Raw genomic sequence first — 13,530 nt, forward strand, 5'->3', positions numbered from 1 at the left:
CAATGTCTTGGCAGATGCATTTTCTCAGCTTCCAAGAGAAAGCAGTTGAGAAATCCAGATAATGGCTGACAGTATCACAATTATCCTGTTGTTTTTCCCTGTCAGGCTTGGCTACCTTGGCCTTTCTCTCCACAACACCTCCAGCTATTAGTGCCACCCCTCTCTCCCTGACTTGGCACCAGGGGTGGTGGTGCCCCCAGGACTGGGCCGAGGTGGCACCCATCCCCATGCTTTGCCGAGGCAGCTCCAGAACGCAGGCCTCTCCCTCCTTGCTGGGCTGGCATGAGGTGTGCATTTCCAGATGTAGGAGCGAGGAAGGTGGGGCACATTCCCCGAGGGCCTGGTACCTCCCATTCTCTGATGATTTCCATCCCCTACGTCCTCCCTCCTGTCTTCCTTCTCATGTCCCCAAGGCGGGGCAATGGGGCCCCGATGAACTCCCAGAAGTAAGGGCTGTCCCATCGAGTGTGGAAGCTCCCAGTGCTGGGGTGGGGAGGCAGGGATGGCTTGCTGGATCAGGGCAGGGCTGCAGTACACTACATCCTACTGGAGAGGACTGGCCTGCTCGTGGGACACCATAAACACGTGGGATGTGGAGTGATTGTGAGCAGAAGCCAGCCCACGAAGGCCTTCTTAAGAATTGCCAACCTCAAGATGGGACAAAAGACTGGAACGAGAGACCCTGGGCAGGGAGTGGGGACACTTCACCCTCTGCGAGCACAGAGGTCCAGTGGGTGTGTCCATCTCTTTCCAGGGCGAGGCTGGTCCTATTGGGCCCAAAGGATACCGAGGGGACGAGGGGCCACCAGGGACCGAGGTAAGTCGCCCTCCCTTCCCCTGCTCAGCCCTGAGCCCTGTCCCCCTTCTTGAAGCTGACACCTCACCCTCCCTGCCTCCCTGGCCCATGGCCAGCTCTGTCCCCGTGGCAGCTGATGCCCCTGGGAGGGCTGTGGCCCAGGGAGAAGCCATCCCATTCCACCTGCTTTTATTAATCTGCTCCCTTAGCTTATAGCCAGTTTGCTTTGGAAAACATAAGAAAACATTTTAAATAAAATTAAAATCTCCTAAAGGTCTATACCCAGAGATAACAAATAGGAACACTAGGGCTTCTTTCTTTCTGAGTTCTTCCCCTGTGCATGTGAGTCCTGAAAACTTGGCTTTATGGGTTTGGGTTTTGTTTGTTTGTTTGTTTCTTCATTGTGAGCATTTTCTTAAAACTGTAAAGGGTTTTGAGAACATCATCGACAGGCACCCATCATACCCCACCTCCCCCGGCCTGGTCTCCTACCATGTCTCTCCACACCCCTGTTGTGGGGCCAGCTGTCCATGGGAAGCTGCAGAGCTAATTCTGCAGTAGCCCACCTGGATCTCCACGCACCTGTCCAACCCCGATGTGGAATGATTGGGCAGGACCTTCAGCTTGTGGGAGACCGTGCCCTGCTGCGTCCACACCAGCACCCGGCTGTGCTCCTTAAAACCTTTCTTACGCGTTGTCTGGTTGATGTGTGAGAAGCTCTGCTTTCTGTCACCTACCTTTCACCCATGAGGTGCAGTGTCTGAGGCCCACCTGGATTCAGCTTCATTTCCCAGAGCATCCCCTTCTCTCTTTAGGGTGTCAGAGGTGTTCCAGGACCCCCAGGTCCCTCCGGAGATGCTGGACTGATGGGGGAGAGGGTGAGTGACTCTCCTCCCAAGAGCACTGTGCAGCCAGATTGGGGGGAGCAGGCCTGGGAGGGGAGGGTGGCTGGGCTGGCAGTATCTTTCCTGGAATGTTACAGGGTGGGGTGGGGAGCCCTGGGCCTGGGGGACCATTGACCCCCGCCACCTGCTCTTTCCTCTTTCCTTAGGGTGAAGATGGCCCCCCTGGAAACGGCACCGAGGGCTTCCCCGGCTTCCCTGTAAGTGTGCTGAGCCATCCACTCTATGGCGTCCACCCTGTGGGGCATGTGCCAGTCACCTTGGCCAGCCGGGCACCTGGGCAGGCTGGGTCAAACCCAGGACCCAGTCAGTCCAGAAATCTGGCATTGAGGTTCCTCCCAACCCCCCCCCCAACCTCCCTGTCAGAACCTGGTATGACTGCCCTTTCTTTCCACCTGCAGGGGTATCCAGGCAACAGAGGCCCTCCAGGGATCAACGTGAGTACACACCCACTGCTCTCTGTACACCCACATGCACAAATGTATGTGACATGGGCTGAGGGGGCTGAGCCCCAAGACAAGCCCCACATCCTGACTCACTGCCATCCCCCAAGGCCCTCAGGGGTCCCAGCAAGCCCTCTCCCAACCCCCACCCCAGAAACCCTGTCCTCAGTTCAGTCAGGTGCCTCACCTCAGGGAGGGGAGCTCGGCCACCATCCGCCCCAAAGTCACAGCCCCTCTCAGTGCTGTGGGCTCACCTGTGGGCTCCCTGTCCCCCACAGGGTACGAAAGGCTACCCTGGCCTCAAGGGGGACGAAGGAGATGCCGGGGACCCAGGAGAGGATGTAAGTGCTGGTCCTGGGGGAGGTGGGCAGAGGGAGTCGGGGTGGGAGCAGGAGGTGGGAACACAGTCTGCTCTGAGCACAAAGGGTGGGGTCTGTAGTCCTCGTGAGTGGTGTGGGGTTTCCACTGGGGCAGCCTTGTGACCAAGGCTGCTGAGGGGCTTCCTAGGGGAAGCCAGCGTCTGAGGAAGGCTTGACTTGCTGCTCTTTTCCTCCAGAGCAACGGAGTGTCACCCCCAGGAGCCAAAGGCGCCAAGGGCTACCGGGGCCCCGAAGGCCCTCCGGTGAGTCTGCCAGCTCTGCCCTGCACCTTGTAATGAGGGGCGGGGTGCAGGGAGAGGCCTGGGAGCAGAGGGGAGCAGTTCGGGGGATGTGTCGGGAAGGCCTTGGACTCGTCTGGGCAGGAGGGAGGAGGGTTGTGCTTGAGAGGAGAGCCAGGGAGCCAGGGGTCCAGCACAGAGAGCAGAGGGTGGAAGCAGGGGAGGGGCCGGTCAGTGGCCTCCAGAGACGGATGACTGTTCTGGGCAGCAGGCGAGTAGCGGGGAGAGCGTTCACTTGTCCCCGGCTGTGGTCTGGGTTCATCACCAGTTTCAGACGGGGCAGGCTGTTGTCCACTGTGGGGACCCCAGGGCCCCTGTGATGTGTCCCATAGGGTGGGCATCCTCAGGCTGTGGGGTGTCAGGCTGGGGGGAGGGGGATCAGGGAAGGAGCGCTGGCCTCAGAGCCCCTATCTTGTCCTTCCTTCAACAGGGACCCCCAGGACATCCAGGACCACCAGGACCTGATGTAAGTGGTTGTCTGGAAGTCGTTCAGGGCTCCCATTCTGACCAGGAACTTTGGGGTCCCACGGGGGAAAGCCCAAGGAGTGTGGAGGTCCAAGAAATGGAGGTGTCCTCCCATGGGGGCGCCCTGCAGGCTGCTCTAGGCCCCATGTGTCCCAGAGCTCATACGGGTGTAAAGGGAACACCCAGGGCAGTTAGCTGGAGCTTCTGCAGGTCATGAGCCAGTTCAGAGTCTGGCCCTAAAGGAGCCCTGCCTGTGGTGCCAGGGGCCTGTGGGGGAGGGGGAGGGGTGACCAGCCTGTCCTGGCAAGACAGGCAGCACCTGAGGAGGGAGAACATGCACTGCTCCCACCCCCACCCTGAGGTCTGCAGGGGGGCTGTTGTGGAGGGGGTAACTGGACACCCACGTTCTTCCCTTGGCAGGAGTGTGAGATTTTGGACATCATCATGAAAATGTGCTGTGAGTACCACTGGCTCTGGGTAGCCGTCTGCCTCGGCGAGAACATCCTCCCCTCCCCCCTTCGACCCATGCCCGGCCCCCAGCATGTAGGAAATGTAGTGGTCACACAGGGGGCTGCTAGCCACATGACCAGCAGTTCAAAATCACCAGTCGTTCCTCTGGAGAAAGGCAGGGCTTTCTACACCCATAAAGAGTGACAGTCTTGGAAACCCAGTGGGGCAGTTCTATTCTGTCCTATAGGGTCACTAGGAGTCGAGTTGAGTTGGGTTGGGAGGGGAGCAGGGGGGAGAGGCCCATGTCATGCCAAGGGAGTGGGGTGCAGAGCCCCCTTCCATTCCAGTGGGGTCAGAGCTATAACATTACTGTGCGCAGCCTGGGGAGCCTGCTCAGACCCCCTGAACATCAGGGCAGTCCCCACAGGGCCAGGGCAGTCCAGGCCGACTTGGGATGTGGCCCAGAGGCCTCAGTTTCCCTGACTGTGACAACTGTGGTGTCATGTGCTCTTTTTCCTCTTTTCCCTAGCTTGCTGTGGTGAGTAGTACACCCTAACCCACTGGGAAACTCCTCGGGTGGTTTTTCCTTTTAAGTGGAAGAGCCGTGGTAGGTGAGGGGATGTCAGTTCACGTGTCTCAGTATGTGTTCCACCAGCATGGCAGCCAATGTCCGCCCAGCATCCACCAACCCACCCACCCACTCCCACTCACCCACTTGCCCATCCGCTCACCCACTTCCCCGACAACCCGCGAACTCCCTCACCCACCCGCGCATCTGTCTACCCACCTGCCTACCCCCTCCCCCAATCTCACCCAGGAGTGTCCTCATGCTCACCGGTCCTCCTCCCCAGGAACTCCAGCACCCAGGGACAGCCTGGAGCCCAACATCAGCCTGCTCCTGACCCTTTTGCTCATGGGCTCCTGGCTGGGTCCTGGGGGGACAGGCTGCAGCAGGGCCTGATCAAAGCTGAGAGAGAGGGTCCTGCCTCTCCTGGAGCAGGGGACATACTTGGGTGCATGGGGAACTGGGCCACAGCGTTGGGGGAGGGGGAGGGCTGCTCCTGCTCAGGATGCTGGAATGGCCGAGGGCTGACCACTGCCCACCTGCCCCGCAGAGTGCAAGTGCGGCCCCATCGACATCCTCTTCGTGCTGGACAGCTCTGAGAGCATTGGCCTGCAGAACTTTGAGATCGCCAAGGACTTCATCATCAAGGTCATTGACCGGCTGAGCCGGGATGAGCTGGTCAAGGTAAGGCAGCCAGTGCTGGGCCAGTATGCCCAGGAACATGGACTGGGACAGCCCCATCCTTTCTGCGGTGCTCAGTGCTGCCCTACACAGCAAGGGGAGGTGACAGCTGGTCCGGGTGGGGGTGGGAGGGCAGGCACATTTAAGGAGGCTTGGGAAAATAGGGGGTGTTTCTGCAGACTCTAGGTTCTGGGCCACTACATTTATTGGGGGTTCATACATGTTAGTATCCTGACCTAGCCCGTCTTCCCGGTCCCCCCACCCCCCCTCACCACAAGACAATTGGCAAGGGCTGTGCTTCCCGATCTGACTCTATTAAGTTGTCTGCTGCCACCCCCACCCCACAAGCTGGACCCTAGGGAGTGAAGCCCGGTGTCAGGGTGCCTGAGAGGAGGTGGGGGGCGCTGCAACTGCTAGGACTGGGAGCTGGGCATGGGAACATCAGGCCTGCTGCCTCTCCCAACTCATGGCAGGGCCGCAGAACTCTCTCCCCCATGGCCACCAGAGAGACACGGCACCGTGTCCCCAAACCTTCTTCCCATATCCACAAGGATGGGAGCCATCAGGGGCACGCATGCACATGGGCAGAGTGGGGGCGGGGCGCGCGCTCTGACCCCGGCTCACGTCTCCCCTCCCCGCCCCCGCCTCACGGTGCAGTTTGAGCCAGGCCAGTCGCACGCGGGCGTGGTGCAGTACAGCCACAACCAGATGCAGGAGCACGTGGACCTGAAGAGCCCCAACATCAGGAACGCGCAAGAGCTGAAGGAGTGAGTCCACTGTGCATGGCTGCGCCACCCCACTCACAGGCCCCGTGCTGCCCACCCCAACTGGACCCTGACCGCCCACCCCCTCCACACAGAGCCATCAAGAAGCTGCAGTGGATGGGGGGGGGCACGTTCACAGGCGAGGCCCTCCAGTACACCCGGGACCGGCTGCTGCCCGCGTCCTCCAATGACCGAATCGCCCTGGTCATCACCGACGGGCGCTCAGACACCCAGAGGGACACCACGCCCCTCAACGTGCTCTGCGGCCCAGACATCCAGGTGGGGGGCTTGCTGGCGCGGGGGCGAGGGGCAAGGCCTGAACCAAGCCAGGGAGGAGGGGTGCGTGGAGCCTGGTGTGAGTGTGTCTGGGCCGCAGGAGAGGCCCGACCCAGGTGTGAGCTGCCCTTCCCCGGCAGGTGGTCTCTGTGGGCGTCATGGACTTGTTCGGCTCCAGGCCGAGCTCCGACCAGCTGAACATCATCGCCTGCCACGGCGCGTCATCCCAGCGCCGGCCCAGCATCTCGCTTGTCAAGGATAACTATGCGGAGCTGCTTGAAGACAACTTCCTGAAGAACGTGACCGCTGAGATCTGCTTCGGTGGGCACCGGGGTGGGGGCCTGAGCTAGCCTGACTGTGCTGGGAAAATGGCGCCACGTAATAGCATCCAGGGCCACCACCGCAGTCGGGCACGCTGAGCCTCGGCCATGAGTCAGACACCTGGGCATGAGAATGGGCTTCTCCTCTGGAGAGACAGGTGTCTGTCTAGAAGCCTCCCCGAGAACGCAGATGATCCCTGAGCTATGGGTCTGCTCCATGTCCCCACCCTCAATCCCAGGCCACACATGCATACCCAGACCAAAGTGCGTAACCGGCAACCTGAGCCTGCCCTTGCTCAGACACACGTGTGCCCACACTTAGAGTGGCCACCCGGGGTCAGGCACCCTACCTGAGTGTCACTGGAGACAGCAGGACCCTAGATACGGCCCCCCTGGATGTCTGTCCTGAGAGCATGGGCCACTCGTTGGTGCTGTATACCTTTCGGGACCCCTGTCCCCTGGCGAGCCTCGGTTTCTCCGTACATGGACGGGACCAGGCTCTGCTCCACGCACCTCACTGGGCATAGTTGTCTCTCCAGAGGCCATCTTTGCTAAGGGGGCTCTGACCAGGTGACGGCCCATCATCCCAAGATATGCTATTCGTCGAGAGACAGGTTGGCCCGAGCATGAGAGTCACTTGTGAACTGTCACCTCTGTGCCCCACCTGGAAATGTCCTAGCGTAGGTGACCCCCGAGGGAGGGAGTGACAGGCAGATCACAGGCTCATGTCACATGGTGTTTTTCTCTCACAGATAAGAAGTGCCCAGATTACACCTGCCCAAGTAAGTACCCCAAGTCAGGGCGGCTGGAGTGGGCCTACTGGCAGGTCCTCTGCTGAGGGGGGCGGTCTAACCTGGGTGGGGTTGGGGCATGACAACCTGGGTCAGCCTGTGACGCAGGGCCAGGTCTGGCCGGTCCACTGTAGCTAAGACTCCCCATGATTGCGGCACAGTCCCATGGCCACACTAATGGCTGCCTCCTCCACAGTCACCTTCTCCTTCCCGACCGACATTGCCATCCTGCTGGACGGCTCGGCCAGCGTGGGCAGCCGCAACTTTGAGACCACCAAGCATTTCGCCAAGCGCCTGGCTGAGCGCTTCCTGACGGCCAAGAACAAGGACCCCGCGCACGACGTGCGCGTGTCCGTGATGCAGTACAGCGGCAAGGGCCAGCAGAGGCCGGCGTTCTCGGCGCTCCAGTTCCTGCAGAACTACGCCATGGTGGCCAACAGCGTGGACAGCATGGCCTTCCTCAACGATGCCACCGACGTCACCGACGCCCTGCGCTACGTCACCCGCTTCTACCGGGAGGCCTCGTCGGATGCCACCAAGAAGCGGCTGCTGCTGTTCTCCGACGGCAACTCGCAGGGCGTCACCGAGGCCGCCATCGAGAAGGCCGTGCAGGAGGCCCAGGGAGCGGGCATCGAGATCTTCGTGGTGGTGGTGGGTCACCAGGTCAACGAGCCCCACATCCGCGTGCTGGCCACTGGCAAGACGACCGAGTACAACGTGGCCTTCGGGGAGCGGCACCTGTTCCGCATACCCAGCTACCAGGCCCTGCTGCGGGGCGTCTTCTACCAGACCGTGTCCAGGAAGGTGGCGCAGGGCTAGTGCCCCTGCCACCACCGGCTCCCTTCCCGGGTCCTCCCCACCCCTCTGCAAGACAGCAGTCAGAGCCGTGATGCGAATGTTCCTCACCGACCCGCATTCGATTGGCAAATGTCTGCAGAGCCATGCCGAGACAGGATGTGTTCTGCATAGCTGTCCCTTCTACTCCCTCCACGCCCACCTCTCTCCTCTCAACCAGGACCCACACCAGCCTCCCAGCCGCCCACCCACCCCCCACCCCCACACGGGAGATCAGTGGCACCCCAACTATTGCTCCCATCTCCTTTCTACTCCACTGACTGGTCTCAGTCAGATGCCCCCAAAGCCTCCCTCGTTAAAAAATTATTTTGGTCTTGTTTTTTAAATTTCTGGAATGTGGGTCGCCCCAGCCCTCCCATCTCCTCATGGCTCAGTGTTCCTCTGCTGGCCCACCCCAGCCTTCTCTTAACCTGTCATTTCCATGCCGGGCAGATTGTATGCCTTGGCCCACGCGAGCCATTGGGCTGATTCACTTGTGGGTGAGACCAAAATGGAGAGGGTTCTTGTTCAACCAGAAATCTCGATGGGTCGATACCATGACGAGCCCTCGCCCCTAAGAGACCCTGGACCTGGGCTCCCTCAGCCCCTGCAGAGCTTCACAGCTCCGAGCGAGATCAGAGAAGAGAGCGAAGCTGGCACCTGGTTTGTGTGCGTCCTCTCCGATTCTGAGACTAAAGGTGCTACCTTGCTGGGGGGGGGGGTTCTTCCTCCCTCCAGTCATTCTCTCAAACCTGGGCCCCGACTGGCTCCATATTCTCAGTCGTGAGCCGTGTGTTTTCACTAAAAAACAATCCCTAACCTTTTCCTCAAAGCAGTGATCTGGCCTATATTTTAGGGAAGATCCTCTTTATAGGTTAGTTTTCTTTTTACTCCTTCTCATGTTTTTCCTCAACCATGTCCATGTCAACAGTTCTTCCAAATAAAGACTTCCCACCCCCTCTCTGCAGTTTAACTCCTCTCTGAGTTAAAACCCCCCCACCGGTGGTCCCGCCTCACGCCCTGTTGAATCTTTGCTCACTCACAGCCCCTGTCGGGGCGGAGTAGAATGACCCTGTAGGCCTTCCATCCCTGGAAGCGTGACCGAAGCGGCTGGGTAGGTCTTCCTCCTGCGCAGCCCCTGGGTGGGTGCAAACACACGCTGACATGAGGAAATGCGGAGGTGGAGGGTGATCTCCAGAAACATGCCCCAGGAGCAGGAGGCTATGCTGTTGCCTGCCTGCTGTGCACACAGCTGCCCATCCATGTTGCCTGCCTGCTGTGCACACAGCTGCCCATCCATATTCCTTATCTGTGTCGTAGAGGACCTGTAGGGGGAAGAGTTGGCAGGAAGTCCCTGATAACTCGGATTGCAGAATCGGAAGCTGATTAGGTCATGAAGGGTTGGGACAAACAACCAGAGCAACAAGATGAAAACCTCAAAGGAACGAGTGCCAAGCTCTCCGCCACATTTACCCTCAGGAATTCCGGAAAGGCCATCAGGATCCACCATGGCTCCGCAGGAAGAAGTTCTGGAGAATTCCACAGTGAAGCTTGAGACGGCCCCTGGCCAGGGAAGGCTGGTGTGGAAGGGAGGAGGGTTATGAGGAAGCAAAATTTAGCTCAATTCCCAAAGGAGGAAACTCCAAATGTCTTAGTTTCTTCGCGTGACTGTGACCAAAATGCCACAAATGGGTAGCTTTAGGAACCTGAAATTTATTTTCCCGAAGTTCAGGATGCTAGAAGTCTGAACTCAGGACACAGACTCTTGGGAAAGGTTTTCTCTTCCTTAGTTCTTTGTCTCTTTCCGCTTCGACTCCGTGGATCTGTGCTGATAGTCATGTGACATTTGTCTTCCACCATTGGTCGTTTCTTGTCTCTGTGTCTGCTCTGCTCTCTTTTATAACTCAGATGCGATCCACTTCAAGGGACACCCTATCCTGATCGTCCTGCATTAAAATAACAAACCCTCTTCCAAATGGGATCATATTCACCAGTAAAGGAAGGAGCATTCCAGTGCCTTTCTTCCTTTCTCCCCAACAGTTCTATTGGCATGTAATTCACGTACAATTCGATAACCCAACCACATCCAGAAGGGTTGTGGAAGCATCACCACAATCGGTGTGAGAACATTTCTTCATTCTTACACCCATTGCCACTTCCTCCCAAGGAACCTTTGATCCAGTTACTGACTCTGTACATTTACCCATCCTGGATTTCATATACAGAAAGACATTAAAAACAGAACTCACAAGAATAGCAAAGTAAAACATTAAAAACCTCCATTGAAAAGAAAGCAGACATTAGAAATGAGTACAAATTTGAATGGATCATAAGGGACGCCAAATGATAGGCCACTCAATTTTAACCTAACTGCATCTGCAACAATCCATTTTGCACTGCATGATAGCAAGGCTAGTCACATCCCTGGTCCATGGTCAGTGGGTATTCCTCAGGGTCTTAATGCACATGTGTTTCTCCTTCGCTTTTTTTTTTTTTTTAGCCAAAAACAGCTTTAAAATGGTTCTAAAGGGAGATCAAATGATAAGATATTACATTTTCACCAAACTACATCTGCCATCATCGACTTCACAGTGCTCTCTGTCTGACAACAGGGCTATTCACATTCTTCAACGGCGATCAGAGGGACTCACTGCAGGGTTAATCCATGTGTGGAGACTGCAAGTGGGTTTGGGGCTTCCACTGTCCTCCTTAGCCTTCTACAAACGCGATGTTCACAATTGAAGCTCTGCTGCCATCCCTCCTTCAGATTTGGATGATATGACTTGCAATCCTTGTACCACACAGGCTGGTTTGCTTCTTCCATGTGGACTTAGTTGACACCTCACATAGATGGCTGCTTATTTAAAAACAAGCCTTTAAGCCTCCAGATGCTATTCTTTCTGATAGCCGGGCACCATCCAGTTTCTTCACCACAGTTTTCTATATCACTTGTATCTTCAGTGATCTTTTCATGAGGTCAAGAATCAATCAGGGCCCTGTCACAAGAGCTCATTGCTCTTCAGTCGGGGGTAGAATTAAGTCCGGCACATATTTTTGTGGGCACATTTCAATATGAAGCCCTGGTGGCTTAATGGGCTATGTCTTGGACTGCTAACTGCTGGGAGAATAATTTGAAACCATCAGCTGTCTCTAAGGGAGAAAGACGAAGTTTTCTGCTCCTATAAACACTCAACGCCTCAGAAACCCACAGGGGTAGTTCTATAGGGTCCCTAGGGGTTGGGAAGTAATACTTCATTATGAGACACACAATCTTGAGTGCTCATGTCTATGAACTTCACAAGGATGTTGGGGGCACCGTGTGCTTGGGGCCACACAAGCTGGGCTGTTAGAGGAGAAAGGAGGAGAGTGAGCCCTCAGAAGGGCACTCTTCAGTATCAGTGGCCACGCGAAGTAAACATGACCTCCCTGTGGCCCTTACCATGAGGCTGACAAGCAAGCATCATGGAGGTGGAACTGCCCTCTGGCTGAAAGTGTGCCTGGCTGCCCAAGGGGGTGGGGGGCATGGGAAGAGACATCCCTTATTTGAATGGCCCAGAAGTCATGGCCACATGCCATGGAAAAAAACACAAGAACACCAGCCACCAACCCATGACTGCTTAGGGACAATGCCATTTAGATCCTTTCTATTTCATGCAGAGGATGGCAGCATCCATACAGGACTAGAGGGTGAAAGAGACAGAAGGTCCGCGAGATGACTGAATGAAATTGATACAGTATGAACATGCTGTCTACAGTCTCCAGGGTGTGTGATTCACTATCACCGCCTTTCTGCCCTTGGATGATATCACACACAGAAGCTATAAACCAGATGGCTGCTAGCAGTGAAGAAGTTGTTATAAGTTTTAATTCGCATAGTCACCATGCATGGACTTTTGCTTTGTAGTAGATTCGAACAGTTCACAAGCCACTTCATGTGCCATCACCTTCTGCAACACACACACACACACACACACACACACACCAGACTGGGGGACATGTCTTCCTGCAGCCACTTAGTGGCCTTGGCACTGGGCCACCAGCTATAGCACAGTTGAGCCTGATCCTTCCCAGATTCCAAACTCCTTTCTCCATGACATACAGAGCTGGTCTCCTTATTCCAATGACCCTAATATAAAATGGGTTAACGACACCCTAGCACCATCTATGCTCATAGCACCACTCAAGGGGGCTCATAGGGCCACCATCACATCGTGAATTGGCTAGAGTGTCTTCACTTCTCAATTTTGAGCCAAGGCAGCTTGGACATGTTCATACAGTCAACATCCCCACACCTGATCTGACAGGACTGGACCATCTGAGGACTCCAGGCCATACCTGACCTTGTGTACTGCCATCTCCTCTCCCAAGACACTGGCCCCCTCACCAACCAAGCACTCCACTGACAACGGGATCCAAAGCCAGAGGACTCATCACCCAGAATAAGATCTGGTCTCCCTTGAATCGGCCCCTCACAGACTCACAGCCTTGGGTTGAGCCATCCTCTACCCCTCCCATCTGGCTTCTTGTGTTCTCTACAAAGTTGGAAGCCCTGCTCCAAACCCTGCTTCCCTAGAGCAGACCCAAGTCTTTTGGACCTTGGGCTGCGTGTCCCTAATCCTGGCCTTGCGCATGTCAGGGTCACATTGGAAAAGCAAAGCATAAGAAGGGATAATGATATGACAATGCCCAGCCTCCTGGATCCCCAGGAAGATTCCAGAGTTCCTGACACAGACCCATTGAAGCACCAACATCTATCACCACCCTCCTCCCATGAAGGTTTAACATTTTGGGTCAAGGAACAAAAGTCACCATAGAAAGAGGGCAGGCAGCTGGAGGAAGCTGCAGTGGGAGGTGTGGAAATTGTGTACGATCTCCATTAGATGAGCCAATGACCGCGAGGCTCACCAGAGCCTCAGGGAAGGCCCGTTGGGTAGTTGCACGGGACACATTAAGGGCGTGGCTTCTCCTTGGAAGAGATCTAAGGGCAAGGATGTAAAGGGAGACTGAGTTCTATCCCTGTCACTCACCTTTCTTCCCTGCCAGCACCAGGTCACCTCCCTGCCATCCAGTCTATTTCATCTCAGAGGGACCCTAGAGAACAGAGGAGACTTCCGAGGCCCTTGTCTGCATGGAATCAGACTGATACAATTTCTCCCGCAGAGCAGCGGGGGCATTTGAACCACCAACCTTTCCGTTATTAGCCAAGTACTTCAACCACTTTCACCACTGCACTCCTGGGAGGCTCCCTGCCTTCCAGACTGCTGGGCAATTAGAAGGAATGAATCACTAATATGCACACAGTATGGTTGAATCTCAAAGCAAAAGACATCAGCTATAAAGGAGTATGACAAGTGTGATTCTAGTTACAGGAAGTTCATGAATAGGAAAAACTAATGAATGGTGGTGGGAAAAATCAGAGCAGCGGTCATTTCTGTGCATGGGGATTGACAACAAGGACCCCAGGGAATGTTCTTGAGCAATAGAAATGTTGTCTCCCTTAAGGGCATATGGGTTACATGGATGGATATACTTGTACAGATGAGAATCTGTGTATTCCTTGCATGTACTTGTATCTTGATTGCTGT

The 13,530-nt window shown here is 56.0% G+C and overlaps 1 protein-coding gene across 1 annotated transcript in view; it reads left to right on the plus strand.

The window, feature by feature from the left end:
• COL6A1 (collagen type VI alpha 1 chain) overlaps positions 1–8,906 on the plus strand; it is a 30,582-nt gene extending 21,676 nt beyond the window's left edge. The window contains exons 21-35 of the mRNA XM_004697279.2: positions 755–817; positions 1,612–1,674; positions 1,848–1,898; positions 2,100–2,135; positions 2,420–2,482; positions 2,698–2,763; positions 3,230–3,265; positions 3,685–3,721; positions 4,244–4,252; positions 4,830–4,963; positions 5,618–5,727; positions 5,820–6,003; positions 6,141–6,321; positions 7,073–7,102; positions 7,308–8,906. Coding sequence (XP_004697336.1) covers positions 755–817; positions 1,612–1,674; positions 1,848–1,898; positions 2,100–2,135; positions 2,420–2,482; positions 2,698–2,763; positions 3,230–3,265; positions 3,685–3,721; positions 4,244–4,252; positions 4,830–4,963; positions 5,618–5,727; positions 5,820–6,003; positions 6,141–6,321; positions 7,073–7,102; positions 7,308–7,930 — 1,686 coding nt within the window. The 3' untranslated portion in view covers positions 7,931–8,906. The remainder of the gene's footprint in view (positions 1–754; positions 818–1,611; positions 1,675–1,847; positions 1,899–2,099; positions 2,136–2,419; positions 2,483–2,697; positions 2,764–3,229; positions 3,266–3,684; positions 3,722–4,243; positions 4,253–4,829; positions 4,964–5,617; positions 5,728–5,819; positions 6,004–6,140; positions 6,322–7,072; positions 7,103–7,307) is intronic.
• The last annotated feature ends 4,624 nt before the right edge of the window (positions 8,907–13,530 follow it).

Source organism: Echinops telfairi, unplaced genomic scaffold (genome assembly GCF_000313985.2).
Source record: "Echinops telfairi isolate 266 unplaced genomic scaffold, ASM31398v2 ScPeMD7_7469;HRSCAF=8507_0, whole genome shotgun sequence".
NCBI lineage: Eukaryota > Metazoa > Chordata > Mammalia > Afrosoricida > Tenrecidae > Echinops > Echinops telfairi.